Source organism: Coturnix japonica, chromosome 11 (assembly GCF_001577835.2).
Source record: "Coturnix japonica isolate 7356 chromosome 11, Coturnix japonica 2.1, whole genome shotgun sequence".
Taxonomy (NCBI): Eukaryota; Metazoa; Chordata; class Aves; order Galliformes; family Phasianidae; genus Coturnix; species Coturnix japonica.
Genome location: NC_029526.1, coordinates 16742889 through 16767655, shown reverse-complemented (window position 1 = coordinate 16767655; position 24767 = coordinate 16742889). Strand labels below are relative to the sequence as shown.

Here is a 24767-nt window from a genome sequence, read left to right as displayed (position 1 = left end):
CAGGTAGGAGGTTCAGACAAGCCAGCTGGACAGGGTGGCACAGAGCACCGGGAGTTATCATCAGAATCATTTATCGGTGAGTGAAAGAGCGTTGATGGGAGATGAACATGGAATCTTCTGTAAATGCAATTCCAATTTTGCATTCTCCTCAGTGTTCCTGACCTGCCATTCAACTACTCATTTCTTTCTTGTGCACTGAATGGTGTCCCTGGCAAGATCGGATTGTTTAATGTTTTGATTTGGAATTTCTCTTCACAGTCACATGCTCACACCTTTTATTTTCCTCCCACGATGCCAAGTTTATCTTTATTTTCTTTCTCCTTAAGTCTCTGTTCTGCAGGAACAGGCCTCAAGGTTGGCTGTACCCGCTGCAGTCTTGGCAGCCAAAAATGCTGTTATGAAGATTGAGCAGATCTGCCAGTCTTCTGCGAGCCCCTCTCAAGCACCTCTACTGAACTCGGACCAGAGAGTAAGCAAAGTAGTTTATATTTTGCTTATCAAGAAAACAGTATTGATGGTTTGGACTTTAAATCCTGGACTGATAAAGACTGATAAGCCCTCTACTCTGATAGAGATTCAGGCATGTGGGACCCAAGAGGCTCATTACTCATTCACGTGTCTGATATGCTCATAGATACGTGGCACTCTTCTCCCATATGGAAAGCTGCTAGTTTTTGACAGCTTTCCTGCTGTTTCTAGAGCAGCTCTACACAACAAGATGCGATCACCACCAGTGTGCTTCAGCCTTCCCTGGTGTGGCTCAGTGTTTTTTGTCCTTGTTCCATCTTTATCAGTCTTCTCAGTTTGCACCATGGGTAGGTAGAACCTGGGCCATGACTGCTGGCTCACGTCACCCCTGAGGAGCTGTCAGGTGCCAGTGCTGTCAGCTTGGCTGCCTCTAACTCAGCCTTAAGGTGAAAAGCTTGGGCCCTTCCTCAGGGATTCTCTCCACTATTCAAGTCTTCAAAAACACAAAGTGGGGATAAAAAACCCAGCAAATTGTTTTTGTAAGAACGTGTTATTTATAAAGGAAATGATTTCTGCTTTGTTTCTGGGGTGATTCCAGGAAAGGTTGTCTTGCTTACTTCGAACAGTCAAGGATTTGTTGGAGAAAAATGTCTTCAGTCGCTCACACTTCTGTCAAGAAATCTGGAAAATGAAGGTGAGAATTCACAAATAAATGTTGCTTTGCTACAGACCATTTAGATTCAGCTATGGGATCACATAGCGTGCTTTTAACCCACTCTACCAGTGCAGGGCTGAGATAACTAAGCTGGACGAGTGAAATGCTGCCATCTGCATTCCGTTTACTTTGGTGTCTTTTCTGTGGTCTGCAGCAGCCTTGCCATTGCTCACCTCTGAGATTTTAAACTCTTTCTGCATGGAGTGAGCATGGCTGGTTCTAGGCAGGGCACGGACAACACAGGGTCTGGAGCTGCAGCATGAATAGCAGGATTAAACTCGCCTGGGGTGATGCTGCAGTTAATACAAGCTTTGGAGGGTATTGCTTTCTTTTCTGCTTAGCTTCACTGACCTACTGTTATCAATGAAATATGCTAATAACTCTTTCCATCTGCACATAGGTTCCCAGATCAGTGCAGGATCTCCCAGCTGGCTGTGGGGTTTCACAGTCCCAGAAGCCCTTTGTTTGCTCTGCCAGTATTACTCAGTGGGCCTTTGCCATTCTGGCTCCCTGCTTTATTTATCTGGGAATTGCGATAAACCAGAGTGAGTTCATACAGCAAATGGCCTGAGAGAAATAGGACAGCAGATAACAAGTTGGGTTGTTTCACAAACATGTTGTATTGATTTCATTTGGATGGTTTGTTCTCTGAAGAGAAGTGGTGCTCTGGGTAGAGCTAAGTACTTCTTGCGAAGCAGACAGTTTTGGTTGCTTGCTGCTTTGGTGGGAAAGAGTGAGGAGACTGACCTGTCTGGATAAAAAGGTGCTCTATGGTCTCAAATATCCATTCATGGGCTGAAAATAGAATTCCGTGTGTTTTAAAGGCTGATTAAAATCTCCTTGTTCTCAGGTAGACACGGAGATCAAGTGCTGCCGTGTAACTGAGATTGATGTAGTAAAGGATTAAGCTGTTGAAAACAAAGTGTGTGGGTGAGCCTGGGGTCACGCTAAAAAGCAGCTGTGAGTCACTGCAGGAGGCTGCTGGGGCTCCTGGTGCCTTGTGTGCTCCCAGGAACCTCTTCCCCTGCAAGGAGTGAAAAACGTTTTGTTTCTGGGTCAGAGAGATTCTGTGCTGGGACTGGAATGAGCAGAAGCTGCTGCTGCACCATTTTCCCTGCTTAGTGCATCCTGGAGCTTTGCTGGCACAGGATGCTCTCCAGGACATACTTTTCTGTTGGGAGCTGCAGGTGATGTTACAAGGAGGTGGTAAAGGGCAGCAGTTTCATCCACAACAATAGCTGGTCGGGTGTTCAGGGGCAGGACAGCCCAGGTGATGGTTGGTGTTCCCCTGTGCCCATAAGCCTGCCTTGTACAGCTGCAGCATCTCTTTCTGTAGGCTCCTATAGCAAAATGGATTTGAGACCAGCAACACTGAATCGCAGAAGCTAACAAAGAGAGAACTATGTGATAATTCTCCAATCTGTTATTGGTTCTGAGTGAACAAGACTCTAAATGTAGAAGCTTTCCTGTTTTCTGGGATAGCACTGCTCCTTTGTTCAGAATTAGGATTATTGCAGGGCGATGAAGGCTGATATATCTATGACTTGACCATGGAGATGTAAAACGATGCACCAACCCCTCAGTGTTTGTAGGAAGGGAAATCCAACCATAACCTTTCCTCATCTGATACTGATATGTTGATTTTTAAATTCCCATAGATCTCAGGCTGCTTGATGGTTGAAATTTGGTTCCATTTCTTTAAGTACACCGTTATCAAAACGTTAAGTGTGAAATAAACGCTGTGACCACATTGTGATGTTCTTGGTAGGACCTTCCAGTGCTGGAGGCTGTGTGGCATCTGCACAGAAATGGCATCACTGGGCTGGGAGAGCTGCTGGAGAGGTGAGTGAAGGTTTGGAGGTTTGCACACACATTTAATCTCTTAAAGCCTATTGAAATGTAATCGGGCATTAGTCGTGAGTATTCTGGACTAAGAATATAGTCAGATGCTTGCAGGTGATCAGATTAGCAGGATTTAAGAAGTTAGCCAGGGTTTGAGAGGTTACTCTGTGTTAATTGGCACAGTTCAGGGCATGGTGACTGCTTGTTCCAGGGCTGCTGAATCACTTGTGATGTGGGGCAGGATGGTTGGGTGGGAACTGCCACTAAAGACCATTCTTAGTTAATGTTCCATCTGGTTCTTTGTTCCACTGCCCTAGATGGCTGTGTGGGGATACATCCCAGGTGGGGAAGGGCTCGAAACCCAGCCCCTTTGGTTCACCTGGTTGTGCCTTGAGATCTGCCTGGAAACTCAGTGAGAATTAGGGCTGGTCTTGGCAAGAAGTCTTCACATAAACCTTCACACTTCACATAAACCATGTGCTTCTGTCCTCTTAAAGCCACTGTGTCAGTGAGGTGTGGCAGAGCTCATCTCCAGAGGACGTTATTCTAAAGAGCTGGTTTGTTTTTCCCAATATGGAGCTAACCAGGAGGATCAGTTACTCCTTCTGAAGTTCACGTTGTTATTTTTATGGTGTTGAAAGAATCTTACTGCAATCTTTGGTGCAGCCTTTGATGTGGGTTTGCTTGTCTGTTAGTGGGATAGAAATAAAGCCTTTCAGTGCTCTCTGTACTTCAAGGAAACCAAAAGAGAGCTTGAGTTTTATGTTTTGGAAAGCATTTTTATGCTAACGCCTTAGAAATCACAACTAAAAGTCTTCTAAGTATTTCAGTTTACAATGCTTTAAAGCAATGAATCTTTGACACATAATCTGGACAATGCACAGTTGTCTTTTTTCATTGTTTGTGTTTGTTTGAGAATCTTCTTATGAGGCAACTCAAACTCTTGTCAGCCCAGCTCACAGCAATGTGACATATAGGCAGAGTCCCACATGGTCACCTCCTTCCTGAGACCAAGGGGGTGGCGGAATGAAAAACCAATTAAGGAAATATGGAAGGGATTGAACTGAATGTGCTTCTGTTTGTTCCCAGCAGTGCAGACGGCCGTGCTGTGGAGGAGTGGCTGTGCAGCAGCCTTTGTGCTCTGTGTGAGCAGGCTGAGGGGCCTCCCCAGGACACAGAGCACGCAGGACGTGTTCTCTCAGGCAAGGAGAGGGTCTGGGTGCTGCAAATGCTGTGCTGGTGGGATGCTGGGAGCTTAAGGACAGGGTCCTCACACTGCATTTACTGATGTTGCTTCAGTGAAGGTGAACTATCTAATTCTTAGTGAATTTTTCCCCTTAAGAGATGCTCGGTTTGAATTCCGGGATCTCTTTCAAATACAGTATTAAAAGAAAATACAGTTGCAAGATGTACAGGGCCAGTGGTAACAGCACATCAGACAAAGAACATAATGCTTATGCAAAGTGCCCAAAATCTTTCTAATGAGAAATACTTAGGAGCTGATATTTTTTTCCCCATCTTTTTTCTACTTTGAAACATATTTTCCATGCTTTTATTTAGCAAAAAAAATCACTACACCGTTTACTCGAAGGGTTGTAGTTAGTCTTTTGGGTCAGTCAGTTGAGCAGGTAAGACTCACATGTGTTCTGCAGTGGTAAAAGACAGTGAGACCTACAAACTGCTTGGTCTGTATAATCCTTTCAGTTCCTTTGCTTCTTGGCACTGATTGCTTTAAGCCCTTTTTGCCCAGGAGTAATTCTACTCCATGAAAGAAAAAAAGAGAAGCACTGAGCAGTCCTGCTGACTGTGCTGCATAGTGAGCAACGCTTTTCAGACAGCAGTCCCATTGGGAGGGGAAAGAGCAAAGGGTTTTAATGAGAGGGGATGCTGTAACACGGATTCCTTCTTGATTTGCAGACTTTGCGATCATGTTCCTTCAGAATGGCTTTCAGCCTTCAGAGATGGGAAGGAAGCTGGAATTCAAGAAGGTCCCCCATGTAAGGACAAAAGGAAACTGATGAAAATGGTTGGTTAAAGAAGTAGATACCATGTAAATCGCTGCCTTTCTGACTGTAAATCAATCTGAGTTAGAGCGACAAAGAAAGGGCATTGGTCCAGTTGCTAGGAGTTGGAGAGGAGGAGATGTTGAAACCAGAGAGCACAGACCTTTCTATGGAGAATTTCTCCACGGTGACTTGTCAAGGACTTTTTAGCTTCTTTGGTTTCACCTTGATTGCTCTTTCTTTTCCATTTGTATATGAGGCATGGAATGCTGGCAAGCATGGGAAATGCTCTCCCCTCTGCCTGTCTGTATCTGTTCTACATCAGACCCTGAGGTAGAAGTGAAGCTTTAAGTCAAGAAGGACAAAACCATTCCTTTGAGTCAGTTTGCCTTTTCTGCATGCAATTTAGCTGTTCTCAACACTAAATGGTCTTAATTTATCCATTTTGAACAGATCTGCCATGCTGTTTTACAAAGAATGCTGACATGTAAGTGTTCTCATGATCTGTAACATTCTACAGTTGCTGCTGACTTGATTTCCTTCCTCATTACTCAATCTTGAAGGACTCAGAGAAATCCTCTTTCTGGGATGCTTTCTTTGCATATTTGTGTCACTGATGATGTGTCTCCTACTTTCCTCTTTACTTTTGTGATGTGAGTTTCATCTATCACCACAGATAACTTCTTGTTTCTCATGCTGGTTCTTCTTGATCATCCCAGCTGCAACACTGGGTAAAGATATCTGAGCTGGCTTTTAACAAGCTTGATTGGAAGCAGTTCAACCTTCAGTTGGTTAACTTTTCTTGCTTGTTAAATTAAACATTGAATTGACAAAGTTAGGTGCCAGTAGGCTATTTTGCTGTCTCATACTTTGGATTTGCAAACTCATGTTTTGTGAAACCTCATTTTTCTTTTACGTAGAGCAAAGACATCTGAGGTACGTGTGTAGTCTGTAAACAGGCAGTGTTCAGCTGTCCCATGGATATGTGCCTGTTGTGCTGCTGCTGAGAGCTCAGGGGTGGTAGTGCCTGTCTTGCAGTGCAGATCCCGATGCAGAAAGAATAAACACACCGCAGGATTGTTTGTTGTGTGTCCCAGGTGATCCTCTTGACAGGTTGCTGTTTGCACTGCGCTGTTTTGACTGCAGAGGAAACGTTCACTTACAGCTCCTCATGTGGCCTACACCACTGTGTTAGTCCGAGCTGACCATGTGCTGCTGCTCTTTTTCTGTTGCCTTAGTGACATCGCTTTGCCACTTTCCTCACTGGCACGTTTCAGCAACGAGCTCGGTGCTATTGCAAAGATGAGCACTTTTTGTCTGTTGCAAAATGACCAAAACCCAGGATGCAACACAAGGTTTGCTCCCAAAGATCCCTTTTGTGTCTCTGAGTAGGTATTGCCAGCCTGATCCCTCACCCTGCATCTTGCAGTCAGCACTGCCCGTAGACAGATGCCTTGCAGACCTTGCTGAGCAGTTCTAAAAAAGGAAAGCTGCAAGGGAAGTGCTTTATTATTTAATATGTATGAGTTCCATCTCAGGTGACCCTTTAATAGCGCTGGCACTTGAAAAATAACCCTCATAAGCTCAGGACTAGAGGGATATGGGGGGAAGTGAGGCAGGCAGCTGGCAGGCAGGGTGGAGTCTGTGCTAACCTGCTCTTCATTTGACCTTCACGTTTCTGCAGCCTGTGCTGCCACTGGTTGCCTTACAGTCGATCTGAAAACACATTACATGTTTTCTGTAAATACTTCTGTTAGTGTGTGCTGTTGGGTTGTCTTTGAGGAGTTTCACTTGGCTCATCAGCTGCTTTGAAGAACGTTAGGATGCTTTATGTAAAATAAGTCACGATGAATGAAGCTGCTCACAGGCTGAGAGCAGCCTGGGAGCACTGTTCTACACAGCCATGATCTTGCTGCACTGAACTCCTGTGCCTGAGGATAAGTAGAGCTTATCTCCTTTCCTCTGTTCGGCCCTGCTTAACCTTAAAGCATTCCTCTGCAGGGGAAGGCAGTGTTACTTGCTAGCCCTGTGGACTGCCCTACAAAAGGCACACGAGGGATGCCAGTATTAGTGCCTCACTTTGGTAGATTTCCTTCTCAGAGTGCATCACTGAAATGATCCTAACGAACAAATCCTAACAGACAAAGCAAACATTTTTACTGTTAAAAGAGAAGGCTTTTGATGGTGGGATGGGACCAGAAACAGAAATACTGCAGCAGCAGCTGTGGAGCTTAGGATCTCTCAGTATGTGGGCTTTGAGTTGTGCAGTCTTACCGTCAGGACCATGTGCTGTGTGAGCTGCTGCCTGTTTGACCTCCAGCGGTCACTTTGGGGCAGGCCTTGCTTTAAAGGAGTTCTGCTGAAGAAACGTAAGGTGAAGCTGTCGCAACCATGTGGCATTCACAGCAGTGCACTCTTTGTTTGCTGAGGATGGTAAAGACCATTGTCTCCAGGCACAAAGCTGGCTGTGCAAATCTCTACCTCCAGACTTCTCCCCAGCACAGCTTTGCAGTGTTTGCACTCGCGTGTGCACTGCCCAGTTAGGATTAGGTTTGGAAATGAAATATTAATGCCCGTCCATTTTTAGATGGCTTAATTATTAGCGTATTCATAAGAAAGCTTTTAAAGTGGTTCAAGGTTAATGTTAATAGTTTTTGAGGCTCCGTGTTACTTTTGAGAAATTGTTGTAAGATTTTGATGCTGAGGAATGGTGTGTTTCCCTAATAGGGTCACCTTCTTAACTGTTAGTGTAGTGTCACAATTCTTTCTGTTTTCCTCACTGCCTTTTTGTGTTTTTCCTTTGGGATATCAGGGGTCCTCAATGCTGTTGGGAAAGAGAAGGAGGAAGGTGACTCCACATTGCAAGCTATGAGGTTCTGGTAAGAAATGCTGTTCCTCTGAATAATGGAGGGCTGACTGTGGTCCTGTGCATCGTTTCTGAATGTCTTCTTGTCATTTATAGGCTGAATGTATTTGATGTGTCCACTTATAAAAGCGCAGTTGATCCGGATTCCTTGCAGCAGTTTTTTAGACACACCCTGACTGAGGTTCTTACCTACAACCCACTGTTGAAAGGTAGGAATTGCTGGGGAGCAGTAGGTGTCTCTGGGTTTGTTGTTGTGGCTCAGGAGCTCTATCCCACCCAGTGACCGAGTGGAGTCCAGACTGGAGAACAGAGCACAGGGATGCTGTCTCCCTCCCTGGTTCTTCCCCACCCACACAGTGCCAAAGAAGATGGAAGGTTCACCTGGAGCCTGGGCTTTAGTGGGCTGTAGTTCAGGAGGAAACTTTAGGTGGAAAGTCAGTGGCTCTGGGCAGGGCTTCAGCCAAAAGCTCATGTGGAGTGCTGGGAGAAACAGCCACCAGCAGCCTTTGTGGAGCAGATGTGGGAGAGCTGTGGCCTCTGGGAATAGCTTTGGCCAAAGGAGAAACTGGATGGGAGAGCTGGTACTGCAGAAAGCTTGGGGCTGAAATCCCGTGTCCCTGCAGGTCTTGCTTTAAGCACCAACCATAGCCTTCCTTTGCTCACTGGGTGTCTGTCATTCATGTCATTTTGGTAGATCCGTTATGAACGCAGGAAGGCTTCTGTGCATGACGGCTAATTGTAAAGTTACGTGTCTTTAAGAAGAAATTACTTTGAGGCTGTGAAGTCTCTAGTGAAATATTATCACTCCAAGCTACAATCTGCAGCTCCTTACAGGCAGTATGGAAGAGCTGGTTGTTGTTGCTGGCTTCCAGTTAAAAGAGGAAAAAGATGGCTCCTTGCTGATTCTCTCTGCATGAGTTCTGTTGGTCAGTGAATGCATTACCCCAAGAAGAGCTCTGGGATGGAGGTGCTGTGGTGAAATAACAGAGACCATCTTCGTGTAGTTTGTGTTCCAAAGATGAATGGGAGAAAAAGGGTTTCAGCAGGCAGCTTTTAGTGTTTGTGGCTGTGGAAGCTAAAGGGAAATATTGTGTGGTGAGTTCTGTATTTTAGATGTTTGTTTTTTTAAATCTGTTGCTGAAAACTATTAATATGCTCTTTTATTTTGGGTACAGTGTCTGATGCCATCCACAAACAGAAAGAGTGGAGCTTTACAAGGACAAGTTCGTTGCTCACTGCCTTGTATCGCAAAGTAGGTCTTCCTGGTTTTGCAAAGAGAACATAGCGGGGTTGGTCTCATATTCGTTAAAATATCTGAAATGGGATTATTTAAAAGTAGTGCATTGCAGAATCTGAAGCAGCTGCCAGGAGCTGCAAGCAGGACAAAGCTTGAAGCGAAAGTACTACTGGAGTTTTTGTTTGCACAGCGATCCTAATGAGTACAAAGATAAGATCTGAAGATGTGAATTTTCGCTGTTACGGAATACAAATGGCTTCTGGAGGAGTTGGAGTATGCCTGTGTGTTTTAGCCAGTGCTGGTTCCAAGCCAGTATAATGTCTGGCCCTAGAAAGCTGGTTCAAAAGGTGCATGCAGAATAGCTTTTGCAAAAGGCATCCCCATGTTAATCTTGACAGTGCTGCTCTCATTCTCTTCCAGCTGTTTGTGGCATTCAGTGCAAGGGAGTTGATCTGCCAGCTGCAGCAAGTCCTGGAGACACATGAAGTGAATTGGCAGCACGTCCTGTCCTGTGTTTCCACACTGGTGGTCTGTCAGGCTGAGGCTGAGCAGTTGTTCAAAGGTAAGTGGGTGCTGGCAAGCCTGCAGGCTGGTACGTGCCTCTTGCTTCTCAGGTACTGAATGAGGAAACCATCCTGAGTGGTGCAGCATCAAGTTCATAACTCCTGCTTTGAGATCTCTGTAGGGGAAAGAACCACAGCTCACCCTCTCCATTCAGGTGCTCTGTGTCAGCTGTGATGTGAATGCCAGGCGTTGTGCCTGACGCTCCCCTAATTTAGTGTACAGCTAAGAATGACTGTTTAATAAGTACTTCTATGATTGTGTGGTGTAGCGATTACTTAATTCTTCTTAATTCTTCTATCTTACCTTTGCTGTTAGAGTTCCTTACCGGTTATGTCATTGCTGGGCTCCCTGTAGTTCTTGCAAGTTGAAATCCCCAAGTATCTGACCACTGAAAAAACATAAAAGAGCCTTTAAGTTTCTCCAGGCTTCAATGCATGATCCTTTTGGGGAAGATGTTTCATTAGGTATTTGTCTTAATTTAGTCTACCATGGCTCAGTTGTATAGAGCAAAGGTTGAGGTTACTGTTTTATGTTTCTAGATCTACTGAGCCATCTCCTGATAAAGGCCTTTGAGAATTATGATATGGAAAATATGATCACTGCGTTTCTGATAGCCCGACAGGCTGCCCTAGAGGGCCCTGCTGTGTTCATGCCTTACTCTGAGTGGTTTAAGGTAAGACTAAATAAGACCTGACTGGTAGTCTTTGTTTTAAATAAATGAGAAACTGCATAAGGAATGCTTTTCTGCACCAAATATATATATAATATAAATAAGAAGCCTGGTTTCAGACTAGATCACCAGGAATTTAAAGCCAAAACAAACAGAATCAAAAACCCAACGAAGTAACAAGTGATTGTATTGGTATTAGGAATAATGTAATATTTATTACTGCCTTTGTGTCTGCAAAGAATATATTCATTTGGCTTTCTCTGGTTTTCCATCCTTTCATCTTTCAAGTACATCTTGCCTTCTCTAGTTATTAGTCAGGAATGCAGACATGTAAATCCTGTTATAATCATAATCTTGGATACATTTCAGTATCTTGATAACCAAGAGTGAGTGTTATGATTGCATAATTTGTGGGTTATTGCACATGAAGCATTCCTATTTCCTGGATGTTTGCATGCAGCTGTAATTGGTGTGTTGGACCTTATAGATAATTGGTAATTAGCTTTCAGTTGTAAACACATTGGTATTTTGGGTATGCAAATCTCCACATAATAAAGCATTCAGGATGTAACTAGTTTACCTTTTGAAATGTTCTGTATAGGCTGACTGGCTCACTTTTCTTATAGTGCCCAGATAAACCTCCAGCAATGTGTTTTCCTGGTGAATTTCAGTCCTCTGGTGCATTTTGGTCTTGCCTTGTCTAAGTCCCCTGAGTGTTCCTGTGGTAGCACATGAGAATGAGCTTTGAGCTTGACATGGAAACTGGGGAAAGAAACTCAGAAGCTTCTGAAGAGACTTCTGTAAACTTTCTTTGGCGTCTTTTCTGCAGAAAGATTCTATTGATGCAGAGCAGATGTCTGTAAGAGATATGTGGGATTTATGCGGTGGGTGCTGGGATGCCAGTTCTTTCCAAACTGAAAGGCTGCATTGTCACTTTCTCTATTTCAGGCTTCCTTTGGGAATGCTACCGGTCACCACGGGAGCAGTAAGAAAGCTCTGGTCTTCCTCTTTGAGTTCTTGTCAGAGCTAGTGCCCTTTGAAGTAGCCCCATACTTAAAGGTGAGAAGCTGCTGGTAGAAATAGCTAAAGACAGCTACAGAACTGCTTCATAATAAACATCCTTGTGCTGTGTGCCTCTGAGCATATTACTCGTGTTGTTAGTAGCAATTGCATTATTTCCAGTACACTATGCAAAACCTTTTCTCCCTGAAATAAACAAGATTCTTTTATTTCCCTGAGAAGAAGAGAATCCCTTTTGTGAAGTTATATTTAAGTGACTGAGTGGGAGAATTGCATGTCAGTTGCTGTGAAACTGTCTTAAAGCAAGCAGTAATGTCTTCTTTGGGGGATGTTTGAGGCAATTGAGAGGAAAAGTTAGCCAGGGTTTTACTGTCACTTCCTGTAAAAATGGCAAATCTTGCTCTGAATCTTACATTTCAGGTCCATATAATGTACCCACCTTTTGTGCCAACAAAGCATCGCTCTATTCTCTTGGAGTACATCACACTGGCTAAAACCAGACTGGCTGACCTCAAGGTTAGTAAGAGCTGTCCCTTTGGAAAGACATCCTTCGAGATGTGTCGAAACGTGAGCTGTGCAGTGACAGTGCCCATGTCTATGTAACCTCACACAGGTTGCTATAGAAGATATGGGGCTCTACGAAGACTTGTCTTCCACACATGAATCTGTGCAGGTACTGGTGATCTATCCAACAGTCTTCTCATCAGTTATTCACTTCTCTTCTGTGCAGGTGTTAGTTATCCATCTGCCATTCCTACCAAATCTGAGCAAGCTGCTAAATCTTTTCCATCTTTAAGGCAGAGGGATTAAAGGTTGTGAATATGGAAACTTACCCTGGATTTCATGAAAATTAGACCTGCAGAGAGGACGGATAGATGATGTATCTGATGAGTATTCCCAAAGTCAGGCAGCAGAGGAACTCAACAATTAGCCAGCCAGTTAGTGGCCAAGTAGCACCTACATCAGCCACCTAGTCAGCATGTACTGTTTGAAGCCAAGGAAGTGCTGGCTACTGCTTGCCCATCCTGTTTGGTGGGATGTGGAAAATAATAGCAAATTCTGTTGGTAGGAATTTAAGGAACAAAGGATAACCTAATGGTGCTGTATGGTGTGAGGAAATGAGGTTATTGAGACCAGGAGATACAGAGCCACGCATCTATAGGAATTGGGGCTGTGTTGGCTCTGGTGGTAGAGGAACTGATCTGTTTAGTGGGTAAGAGACTGGCACAGGTTGTTAAGATGTCTCATGGCTCGAGCGAAAGAAACCTGGGACAACAGTCATCCTGCCTGGAGTGCAGTTCTGGCAGCAGAGGCTGGAAGTGAAGGACATGAGTCTTAGTTCCAGGTGTATGAGTAGAATGGAATGACAGTAAAATTCAGAACAGAAAAGGGAATACTGAATAAATAACATCATGTTGAGCAGGAATATCTGCTGCAGTCAGTGTATGAGTTGGGTACAGAACTACACAGACCTTTGGGCTGACACAGAAGAGCTGTTATATAAAACAGCCTTCTTATGGCAGGCTGATGGTCCAGGTTTCTCTATCCCACAGTTTTACACTGTTTATCAAGTAGTTCTAGTTATTCAGTTGTGTTTGTTCAGTCACTGCCCTTCACAGCACAGACAACTATTAGGAACCCTGAATGAGCAAGCGGGGAAGATTGCCACCATCCTTGACTTCTCACAGTATCTTTCTCTCTTTGTTGCTTGTGTGAGCCAGCCCCAGGGCCAGGCACTTCGTGACGTTGAAAAAGCCCTTCAGATATTTGAAAACACAAGGAAGATCCCAACGTCGGTGATAGAAGCCAGGTATTGTGTGTTTCTCAACTCTCCTTATTTTTATCTTCAGTAATAAAAGGGAAAAATAAATAAATAAAAGCCAAGTCTAAATCAAATTAACAGTACAAGAAAAATGGAGGAAGTCAGCAGAGGAGGATTTGGGAGATTCTTTCTACATTACTCATTTCCTCAGTACTCATCTAAATTGAGGCAATTTCTGCAGAGACCAAATAGGCAAACACATGCCAGCGAGTCCACAATTACTAGAATTAAAAAAAAAAAAAAGTAATTTGGTAGCCTGATTAGTTTGTGGTTATTCATTTCATGCCACCATGAACACTGTTCTGTTTGCAGGAACTAGCTTCATTTTTGACATAACAAAATGGCACTTTGCAGCTTTGGCTCTTCATAGTTTGTTTTCTGCCTTAGTATTTTCAGGCGACCCTACTATACTTCCTGGTTCCTTCCTGCTCTGCTCAGGCCACGTGTGGTTAGTACTCTGTTCTTTCTCTGGATCCTCCTGCTTAGCAGTCTGTTGGTAGAGAGGTGACTTGCACCTAACCTGCCTGCCTTTCTCTTGCAGCTCCCTAAAGCCCCGGATGTGCGCATGGCCTTCATAGACTGTTTAAAAAGGTACCGAGCTCCCCAGTGCTGTGTCCTGAGCTTCTGGACTTTGTCTTCTCAACATCAGATTACACAGAAGCTTTACACCTTGTTTGCGAAATGCTGTCGGTTGGCCAACCCTTCTGGCAGGGCTTCATGGCCAGACTTGTTTGTGGCTTGCAGGTTGTGGAAGGAGTAGCTTTTCTGTGTGGGTAAACGTCTTCAGTTCTGTAATTAGTCCAATTAAAACTGCTCTAAAACCATGATCTGGAAGGAGTCCCACGTAGCCCTTTGCCTGCAGGCCAGACACATTTTCATGCCAGCTTTGGAGAATGCAACCAAACAAAGGAAGACGAGCCCCTCTGTGAGAAGCTCTGCCCTCTTTGGGGAGAGGATATGGGAGAAGGGGAGGGTGAAAGCTGAGCGTATGGTAAAGCTTCTTGAGTTGTTCTTAAGACAGCAGGGTAATGTCTGAGGAGATGGCAGCCCCTCTCAGAACTCAAGCCTATCCCGTGTGCATGTTTAAAAGCACTTCTCTGCTTTGCAGAAACAACTTTATTTACACCCAGCAATTCCTCCATAACCTAACATGGAGAGATGTTCACAATGCTGCCTACAAATGAGCCTTGCAGCCCTGCCTCGTAATTCCAGTTTGACAAAAATAAAAGAAGTTGAATCTTTTTAAAAATTAAAGTTGTAAGCGAAGCTGCAAAGTTATTCTGCCTGCCCAGCAGGTGTTGGAGGTTGGACTTGGGCCTCCATCAATGTAACATCTAAGATGTATGAATACTTCATGTCACATAACTTAGAGTCCTCAGACATCTACAATGTATGAAATAGGTATTAATGTGTGTGCTGTCCGTAGTGTTGTTTGGGGCAGTGTGTGTTATACTTGCATAGTACTGCCAAAGCCTGGGATAGACATATCTAGCCCTCGTGGCAGCAGATGATTAAAAGAAATGCTTCAGATGCTTTGGAGCCTCTAATTACACTTCATAGCAAAGCTGTTTGTTATGCTTGAATTAAAAAAGATGAAGGTTGAATGTGTTTATGTCATATACTAAATGTCTTTTTTTATTATGATTTTAGAGCCGACAAAATACCCCCCAACTTGTACTCCACATACATACAAGCCTGTCGTGCTAGTAAAGAGAAAACGCTACAAGGTAAAACGAGAAGAAATTAACTTACACTCACTTTGTAGGCTGTTGATGTTTGTGTCCGTGCTGTCATATGCTGGGAAATGTTCAACATGTGGCGGCTGGTTATATCTGTGTGTGTAAATGTTGTGTGCTCTTTGTGTCATTGAGGTATGCAATGGTTGCTGCTGTAGTGGTTTCCCCTGCCCGTCCTGCCCGAGTGGGATTTCTGCCTGCAGTCTGGATGCAGCTCTGTGCAGTGCTGAGGCTGCAGCTGAGGCCTGAGCTGGCTCATTTAATGCCAGCTCCAGCACACTGCTGTGAATCAGCGTTTGCAGCTTGAACACTTCTCTGCTGTGCACATCCCTCAGTGGCACTGCTGCTGCCTGACCTCACCACCGTCCCCCTGGGTTACTGTATGTGACAGTGTATGGGGAGGCATCTAATTTCATCTCCCCTCACTGCAGCCTCATTGCTGGTGCAGTAGGTGTTTCATGAGCAATCCTGTCTTTCAGCAAGTGGCTTTTTCAAACACTTGCATCTTATAATGGGCAACACCTCCAGCAAAGGCTTATCCCAGACTCTTCCTGGAGCATGGTGGTGGTACTGCTCTGTGATGGGCTGCCTCCCTGTGCTCTCTGCTGTCTGAAGCCTCCTGGTGATGCTGTATCTCTGAGATGTGACCGAGCCGTCCTGTTCAATCACAGACGTGCAGCATTCTGCCTGTGGGGGTTGTCCTGGCAACTGCAGAGCTGAGAAATTGCTTTGTGCAGCATCAGCTGCATCCCGCTGGGCTGCGGGGCGCTGCGGGGATCGCTGTATTGCCAGTGACCTCTAGCGGTACAGCCCGCTCTGTGCCCTGCATCCTGCCCTGCATCCTGCCCTGCATCCTGCCCTGCATCCTGCCCTGCATCCTGCCCTGCCTGCTATCCCCACTGTCCCCCGCATTGTTTAGGATTCTTAGTCAGCTGTAAACCTGCCCCGTCTGTTGCTGCTGCTCATTCTTGCTCACAAGGGTGACTCAGCGCTGCTCACACCTCCTTGTTTTGCATTGAGGTTGTAACAATTCAGTGTTAACCTTGTTTGCTTTTCTTGAAGGTGGTTGTTATTCCTGCCCCGTGCACAGCACTGTGTTCCCATCTGACCAGATGTGTTGGGTGGGTTACACCTCTGTTCCTAGTGGGAAAAGGGATTTCTTTCATTTTCTTCCTTTAAACAAAAGCCAGCACCGTGGTTCCATGTAACATCTGAAGCTGTGTCTTGTGGTTGGGGAGGGTGAAGCTGATGATGTGCTGTTTGCACTGCAGCATTTCCCTCTGTGTTTTGAAGCTCTAATTCCAGGCTTTAGAGGACAGCAAACGTTTGCTGTGTGGGGCAGAGAGCTAAAGGGAATGGAAAGGAAACTGAAAGGGGGCATCTTTTGTTGGTTTTGTCTTTAAAAAATGAATTCCTTTCTGAAGTTAGACGTAAACTCATCAATGATTAATCAAGTAGCATATTTGGAATGTGAAAGCAAGGCTGTGTGTGTGGCAGGCTGACAGCTTCTGTGGGGATCTGTTACAATTCATAGGAATACATAGAAATAATGACTGCTGCAGAAGAGGTGTGCAGAGGCTGCTGAGCGTTTTATAAAGCAATTCGGTGCATGAAGAATAAGGTAAGAGCTGTGAAGATATAAGAGCGATGAGTTGCATTTCCCTCTTGTTTCTTCAGATGAAACCAAAGTGGAACCCAGCCATTCCAAAGAGCCTGCTGAGCAGCTGAAAGCTGAGCTGGCTGCACTGAGGGTGCTGATTGTGGACCAAGCTAAACACGAAGGTATGGAACAAAGCAGGTTATAATTACCCTTAACCGACTGCTGTATTCATAAAGCACGGCTAATGCTAGCCAAAGCAACAGCAGTAGTTACTCCCCACTGCTGCAGTCTTTCAGATCAGTATAATCCAGCTATGAATATGTATTTTTCATGTTTGAGCTGGGAGCTTCAGGTGTTCACCTCTGCGATGACTGCTCAGCACTGCACACACCTTTGCTAAGATGGGCAGCTCTGTTCCTGGAAGCTGCCTGGTGACTCAACCCCCACCTTCTGAAGGCTGTTTTTCCTTTTTTTTCTGCATGTTCATAATAGTACTGTGGAAAAAATATAGCCTTGTCTTCTAAAATGAAGATGGTTGCTGTGCTCCAGCCAGTATTTTTTGCTCGTTACAGCTTTCAATAGCATACTTTGGGTTCGGATCAGTTGGAGTCTATATCACTTGTCCTGTTTCATGTAGAGTTATAAATCTTTCGTGCCCTCTGTCCTTCCTCTCCTCCTGTTACTCTCTCACAGATGTGCCAGCACAGATTGCAGTCGTTTCTGACAGACTTTCTGTTGTGTTGGGTCACAACAGAGATGAGAATGAAGCTGCCACTCTCAATTCCCGAATCCAAGTTAATGTTTTTGACCCCAAGCTGGAGCCCCGTCATCAGAGTGTGAGTACCACCCGTTTGAGGTGAAAAACGATACACTGGGTAGGTACATCTGGATGGTGCTTGTGAAAGGCTGCTTTATCTGCAGCAAACAGGAAATACACTTCTCCTTTTGTCTACTTCTTAGTGTCCTGCAAAGACTATGCCCATGTTTTAACCTCCTGGAAGTCACTGGATGTCTGGCGGAGAGATCTAGAGATACATTCTAATAGACCAAGCCTATGATGAGCTAGGTTTTCTTCACCAGACTTGCCTAGATACTGGCTGTATGTTGGGATCATTCCTGGGCTGTGGTGGGCTTAACTTTCCTGTTAGTGTCATTGGATCTATAAAACCTGGGGAAACATAACATATACAGAGCACAGATAGATCTGGTTATCCGGCTCAGTGAGGAGGAAATAGCAGTGTCTCTTATTCCAGGTTGTTGATCTTCTACTGACATCTTTCTGCCAAAACCTGATTGCTGCTTCCTATTTTAACCCTCCCGACAGGTAAGATGCAAGTCAAAGTGTAGAAAAATGGCACTGCTGGCAGTTCTGTGCTGGGTGGCTGCTTCTTTGGAGCACAGTGCATCCTTACCTCTCTCCTACACTGCTTTGCCTTGGTGACACAGGAGTAGGCAGACCAGTTTGCAAGCCTGTATGAAAAGGAGCTGTGATGAACAAGAGCATTCCAGACATTTTTTTCCAAACCTCCCATCCAATATCCTCAGAAGTTGGTTTGTTTTCTATCAGCTAAGCAGGAATGCCCCATAGCAAACCTCCCCCCTTCCTCTATTTTCCTATTACTTCTTTTTTACTTTTCTTTTGTGTGATGTTCCCATTTATTGCTCTGCCTCTGCTCCTCTCATGCCAGCCATCTGAAAAAGGCATCTGTGCCCCAGGGAGCTTCCTCCCCTCCTTGATGTTGTTTCAGAACTCTTCTTTGATTACATATTGTCAATTATTTGAGGCAGGGTGGAGATCATGCCTTTGTAGGGGACCTCAGTTCAGATGCTCTAAAAATGACACTTCCCTCGAGCCTATAGAAAGAATGGTAATTATCTTGTATTTACAGGCCGCTACAGCTCAGATTCATTGTGTTTAACCATTATAAAACCCCAAACGTTTCCTCTGCGAGGGATAAAAAGGCAAACAATAAAATATTCACGTGGTTTTTACCTTCTGCAGGCAGGGGCCGTGTCTCTCCTTGTTTGTGAAGATGCTGTGTGGACACAGGAGTCTCATACCTTCCCTTCTGGGGAGGCTCTGTCAGCTTCTTTATCACCAGGTTAGTTCTCCAGACAAAAATCCTCTGGTTATAGAGTGTTAAAGGTATCCTGGCTCCATTTCCTGTGCTGCAGGGCAGGCATATACCTGTCTGGACTGCGCACTGAAGGATCCTCACTAGTTTTCAGGCTTCCAAAGATTCTCATTTCAGAACAATAGCCCGGGCTTGCTCTCAGGAATGCAGGTGGAATGTTTTCCTGCTGAAGTGCTGCTGTGGAATGGCAATTCATTCTGAGATAGGAACATGTTTAATTTATCTGGTGCCTCTCAGCTGCTGAATTGTTATAATTGCACCTAATTGGTCAATGGATAGTTACAGTGTTCCTCTACTTGATTAATTGAGATTCTTCTGCAAGTAGCTGTTTGTTACAAATGGAAGACATCTGTTTCTCCAGTTCATTATTTTCACTTGTCTCGCAGGGCCCTTCCCTGAATGATGCTCATATTTTAGGACTGGCTGCTTTTATGATCCACTTCTGTGAATCTAAATCTTTAATTCCTGAAATAGAAGCTGACTTTGGGATTTCTCAGCCTGTTGCTGAAAAAGTCCTTTCCATTTCTGAGTTCTGGAGCTGCTTGCTAGTGTGCAGGACGGAGGAGTCACTTTCCTTCTGCACGAGGTGAGCTTATACCCCTCCCATGTTCCTGCTTCCCTGCATGATGGCTCAGGTTTGGCACAGGAAGGGAAAGCTGTATTTTTGTGGAGGATTTCCTGAGTGTATGTGGGTGTATGAGCTGCATAGAGCTGCTACCCAGACAGGCTGATGGTGGCCCCACATGACATAGCATTGTGGTAACTGATACTTGCCAAACAAAGGACTGAGTGGATGCTGTCCAAAGCTTCCACTTAGTCACTGGTTCTAAAATTTGGGCCACATTTGCATTTGGATGCACACAAATAGAGATGGTCTCAAAAGTGAGCAGGTTTGGATCACGTTGGTTAAAACCATTTTAAACGCTCAGCCTTTGCTTTGACTTTGGACTTTAGTGACTGGGAAAAGATGTGATTGAACCAACCTGATAACCAAATCCTTTCTCTTCCTTAATCAGGTTCTGCACAGCAGCCGTATCTTATCTCTTGTGCAAGTTTCCATCCTTTTCTTGTGGCGATTTATGTGCCTTGGTTCCTCCTAGTCTTGTTAAAAAGGTAAAAGGAAAAAAAACCCCAAACATTCCTTATGAGAAAAATCAGATTCAGTTCAGTTTTCCACTGCAGACTCCTATGGAGCTGTAACTTTTACAAAGAAAACTGTAAAAATACTTCTTAGTAGCTTCCCACCTTGCCATGCTGTGCATTTGCCTGTTTGGCAGCTGCACACAGAAGCTGTACTGGGCCCTCTTTGGAAACACGCACTGTTTTTCTGTCTGTTTCAGTTGCAGTACATTGTGCCACGGCTAAGCTTGGAAGCTCGGGGAAGCACAAGCAAGGAGGGTCAGGCTGACCTGGTCTGGAGTTCCCTGACATGCCCTTCTCTCAACTACAGACGAGCCAGCCTCTGCTTATGGAAGCAAGCACGGTTTCAAGAGCTTTTGAAGGAAAAAGCATTCCAGGTATAAACCTTTCCCATGGTTGAAGTTCACATTGGGATTCTCATTTTTTCAGCTCTGCCCTTTACAATTTCCTTATTGCTGACAAAAGCTTCATACACAGACAGCACCTGAGAAGTTGGAATGATGGTTGGAGGACGTTATGTGTGGTCGGTCACACGCTCAGCGTTGTTTGTAGACTTTGATGCTGATGATAAGGCAGAAATAGAGAACTAGAAGGGAAGACTGTCTGGTTTACTGTCAACACCACAAGGTTTGATGCAACATACAATATCAGTAAGAAAATGATCAGGAACTGTAGAGAAAAAGCCTGATTTTCCCTCTGTGTACCGTGCTGCAGAGTGATCTGAGCCAGGTTTCACATTCTGAATTGTCACAGGGATGTGCTTGTGTGTCGCTGGGATGGATGCTTTATAGACTTGCTTGATAAGTTTGGTACATTCTGTAATTTGTAGGTTTTAGTAGGTCTTCAATTTAGATTTTTTTTTGCAGAGGAAATAGTTCTGGAACTTCCTTGGCTTCGTGCCTCCAGTTTAATCTCTCTTAATCTGTCTGGGCTGCATCTGGCTGTGATCTCTTACCTAAATTGCTTTTTTCCTCCAGTTATCTTTTAGAGAGTGGCTGCTGTTGGAACTAGAAATGCACCCTGAAAAGGATGTTCTTTCTGCTTCAGAAAGGTAACTACAGAGAAAATGGGGCTACTTAAACATCTTTCCCCACTCAAAATAGGAAAAAGCATTTAATGTTAGGAGATTTAACAACAAATTAAATAAGCAAGGCTCTTTGGGACACAAATGCCTGCTGCCTACTACAGGCAATGAATTACAGAGCTAAAGCAGGACTGGGGTGAGATGTGTTTTAACTTGAGAAGTTCACCAGTTCATCCTGTAACCTGCATCTACAGCCATTCCAAGTAATTTTTCAAAAAACCCCTATTCCCAGCAGCAAGAAGAGGGTTCACAGCTGGACATGCAGTGTTCTGGTGCTGTGTCTGGTATAGCCCTTAAGTTGGTGGATGAGCTTCCTTTTACATTAAGGTTTAAAAAAAATAAATCTATTACCACATTTTAAGTTTCCTTATCTTCTTTTCAACACTGTAGGCAGGACTTCCATTACTGGGCAATCTATCAGTGGTATCTTCCAGCACCTTCTGCTTCTGGTGGCTGTGATGGAGACCTGGAAAAGGCATGTGGTGTCATTATCGGTTGCATTCTGGATTTCTCACAAAGGTATTCTGCATCATGAATTGCATTTCTGCAGTAGCAATGGCTCTGCTAATGGGCTGGCAAACTAAGAGCTGCCAGCTTGTGTCTTACATGGGGACATTTTTCCCATAGTGGAAGCAATTCCCTTCTTACAGGTCTGGCTGCAAATGAAAGCTGGGAGGTGGCCCCGTGTGACTCATTGGTCTTTGCATAGGAATCTTGCTTTAGGTGACAGAGGTCTGGATCTGAAGTCACAGATAGAGTCCGTAGTCTGTGTGTCTCTTTTGAGTTTGTATTTTTATTTGTTTGGCCAGACAAGCGTCAGTGCCCTCGGGGAAGTGGCTGAAGCTAGAAAATGAGGAAGGAGGGTTAGAGGAGAGTTGCTGTCTCATGTACAGCTTACCTAAAGAACATTAATGTTAGAGCTTTGTGATCGTGTGAAGCCATTTGATACTACTGGAATGATGTTCTCCTTCTGGGTGAGCAGGGATAGTTACCTGGTGTGTCTCTTAATTTCAGGCTGAACCCAGGTAGCTGTGGCCAAATGAAGTCGGTCAGTCCTGATATTCTTTGCAAGCTGCAGGTGAGTTCAGATTTTGAAGTACATCTGTGTCCTTGAATTTGGCCAGAGACTTTTCTATTGTATCAGTGTCCGTAAGACTGACATTCAGTTCTCAGATGTGAGCAATGGCATGGAAATAGAGATACTGATTTCTTTGTATTCCTTTGGAGAATCATAGAGGCTTTGAGTGCAAACTAGTGTGCAGCCCTGACAAACACTGTTTCTCCCCTGCCTTATTTAGGAGATGGTACTTGAGCTGGGATGTAGGCGAAGGACACTTTCTGGCTGCTTGGATGCCAAGAGACACTTCTTGTTTGAGATTCTTCAGGAAAGGTTGAAAGAGAGACACTGTGGTTCTGCTTTGGGTGAACAGCTGTGGAGGCAGCAGGAGCTGCTTCTGCACAGAAGGTAAACACAGACCTGAATGGCTGGGAATGCCTCAGACAAAAGTGCTGTTGTGTATTGTGCTGTGTACTCGTGCAGCTGGGTAGCCTCCCTTCAGAGCCCACAGCACATGAAAATAAATGACATGGTGCATCCTGCTAGCAAATGTGCAAGAGCTGCTTGTTCCCGAGCACCCACGTGGCTTAAGTGCTTCTGTGAGCCATCCTGGGCTCAAAGTTACCCCTTTAGATGGACTGGATTTCCATGGCCAACACATATTTGTGGACTCTTGTTTACAGTCAGCAGCACTCTAAATGCCACCACCTGCATTAATCCTCCCTGTATGACTTGCTGCTCTAAGATAAGCGTACATCTCCATTTTTGAGCCACTGATGATATCTTTGAAAGTGGTCTGGTGTATCTCACTGAAATGCGGATTCTTTTCTGGGCAGCCAGAAAAATTCCTTATGTGGTTTCTGTCCAGAGGTTTGAGATCTGTAGTTTGACGTGCTCACAAACTGCCCCGATATCAAAGTCATGTGCTCTGAGAGCACCGACTCAGATCTCGATGATGACTTTGATTTTGATTTTCTCTTTCCTGCCTAAGGATCCTGGTGGGGCTCCCTGCATCCACATTGATTGTGACCTGTCAAAAAGGAAAGAAAACTCTGTTGGACTGTGAAGATTTTTTTCATTATGTGAACTCAGAGCTGGTACGTGTGGTTAGCCGGATAATCATGTCTTGGTAACAGCTCTAGCTAGAGACTTTAAGGTTGTGCTTAGGATAGAAGTTAAGATGCAGCCAATTTAACATACATCAGAATGTGGGGAATTTCAGCTTCAAAAACATCCCCGTATCTTTCTGGGGTCTTGCAGAGCACTGTTTGTGCTCAGGATAGTTATCATTTCTATTTATTCATCCTGGTGGAAGGCATTTTCAAGCCCTGAGGCACAGCCAGATACTGCTACTCATTCTGAGACTCCTAATCAATCTGCTTCTGCTGTGCACAGCAAGCAGGGCCATCTGATGTGCTGGGACTGCAGAACTCAATCTAGTCAGTGATGCTGCTTGAGAGAAAAGATCTCTGTAACCTGAGCTGATAGCTGGGGTCTCACAGGGTGATTCTGTGCTTTTGGAATCTGCTTGAAGAAAACATTTCAGAAGGGAAGTAATGAACCTTTTTCTTTCCTCATCTTGCTGCAGAAGAACATCTGTTCCAGGGGCTACGCGCTTTCCTATGGCATCACCGCCCACTTCTTCAGGGTAAGCTCTGTCTTTGTCATGCTGCAATATTGTCCCTGCCAGCCAGAACAGTTTCCTTACCAGGATACCTGACTCTGTGCTGTTGTTAGCACTGAGATGTGCCATTTACACAATTGTCTTGGGAATCACTGGTGTAAACTGCAGAAAGAAGAGCAGTAGTCCAGGGAAGTGGAGTGAATTAACAGGAGGAATTAATGGTAGAGTCTAATTTTAATACAATGCAGCAAAGCAGGCGGCAGAAAGAGAAGCTATTGGGTGTGTGTTTCTTTTGCAGGGCCATGCTGACCCCTACAGTTAGCTCTGATTAGTTAACATATGGGTCTGGGAGGTACTTCAGAGCAGCAAAGGCATAGGTGTGTAGTCACCCTGTGATATATCCTCACCCAGGGCCTGCTGAATGCCAGCTTGGACTGTGAAGAACCAGCAGAAGGGGTCAACGATGTTCTAACAACGTGTCAAACCAAGTGCCCCGTTGTGCTGCTCTCTGCGGCGGTAACTGTTCATGTTTTGTCCTTATTTCTAATATCAGATGTATATTTTGTGCCTATTTAAAGTGCATCTTTTAAACTTCATTTAAGGTAAAGTGTGAAGCAAGGGGTAATTTTTAATGCCTTTGGAAAAAAACAGAGTGCTTTAGTATACCCTCAGTATCTCTGATCCCAGCTCGGGATAAGCAGAAGTAGAATGGAGGAACAGAGCTTAAGAATGAGAAGGCAGAAGATGGATAGGCTGCATACAACACTACAAGCAGCTACTAAGCATGCCTAACACTGCTGGTTTCTGGCTTTCTTCCTAGCTCTGGTGGCCACGGTTGGAGCCAGTACTTTGCTCTCAGTGGAAGAGACTCTTTGGTGCTCCACTTCCAGAAGAACTGGAGAGACTGAGGGAATGTCAGTCCTCAGCAGTGGGGTGAGTACGAGGAACCTGAACAGTGATCTGCAGGCAGAGCTGCTCTGATGGACGGGCTCCCTGGAGCTGTTCTCTGAGACAGGCTGGATTTCAGCAGGCAGAAAGAAAGAAATGCTAACGTGGGTTGAGGCTTGTAGGACAGCTATAGACTGATTCCTTTGTAGAGTTCAAACTCAGAACAGGTCATTGTAATCATTTCGTCTGGCCTTCTGTGTAATATGGGTCAGAGTGTTTCACCATAAGGAAAAAGA

The 24767-nt window shown here is 44.7% G+C and overlaps 1 protein-coding gene across 3 annotated transcripts in view; it reads left to right on the top strand.

Moving 5' to 3' along the window:
- Nucleotides 1–24767, top strand: part of FANCA (FA complementation group A) — a 31175-nt gene that overhangs the window by 807 nt on the left and 5601 nt on the right. The window contains exons 3-36 of one of the 3 annotated variants that reach the window (XM_015874353.2): nt 4–76; nt 327–469; nt 1067–1162; nt 2952–3025; nt 4118–4227; nt 4943–5022; nt 5482–5515; nt 7841–7907; nt 7991–8103; nt 9070–9146; nt 9552–9693; nt 10235–10368; nt 11314–11424; nt 11806–11901; nt 11999–12058; nt 13107–13195; nt 13595–13655; nt 13749–13798; nt 14858–14934; nt 16621–16725; nt 17237–17379; nt 17797–17867; nt 18546–18645; nt 19065–19264; nt 19695–19791; nt 20019–20195; nt 20796–20869; nt 21293–21421; nt 21917–21980; nt 22201–22367; nt 22951–23056; nt 23548–23607; nt 23995–24099; nt 24404–24516. In XM_015874353.2, the coding sequence (XP_015729839.1) occupies nt 4–76; nt 327–469; nt 1067–1162; nt 2952–3025; nt 4118–4227; nt 4943–5022; nt 5482–5515; nt 7841–7907; nt 7991–8103; nt 9070–9146; nt 9552–9693; nt 10235–10368; nt 11314–11424; nt 11806–11901; nt 11999–12058; nt 13107–13195; nt 13595–13655; nt 13749–13798; nt 14858–14934; nt 16621–16725; nt 17237–17379; nt 17797–17867; nt 18546–18645; nt 19065–19264; nt 19695–19791; nt 20019–20195; nt 20796–20869; nt 21293–21421; nt 21917–21980; nt 22201–22367; nt 22951–23056; nt 23548–23607; nt 23995–24099; nt 24404–24516 (3398 nt within the window). Of the gene's footprint in view, nt 1–3; nt 77–326; nt 470–1066; nt 1163–2951; nt 3026–4114; nt 4228–4252; nt 5052–5481; nt 5516–7840; nt 7908–7990; nt 8104–9069; nt 9147–9551; nt 9694–10234; nt 10369–11313; nt 11425–11805; nt 11902–11998; nt 12059–13106; nt 13196–13594; nt 13656–13748; nt 13799–14857; nt 14935–16620; nt 16726–17236; nt 17380–17796; nt 17868–18545; nt 18646–19064; nt 19265–19694; nt 19792–20018; nt 20196–20795; nt 20870–21292; nt 21422–21916; nt 21981–22200; nt 22368–22950; nt 23057–23547; nt 23608–23994; nt 24100–24403; nt 24517–24767 lie in introns of those variants that run through there. The other 2 variants (XM_015874352.2, XM_015874355.2) reach the window with 2 other exon arrangements.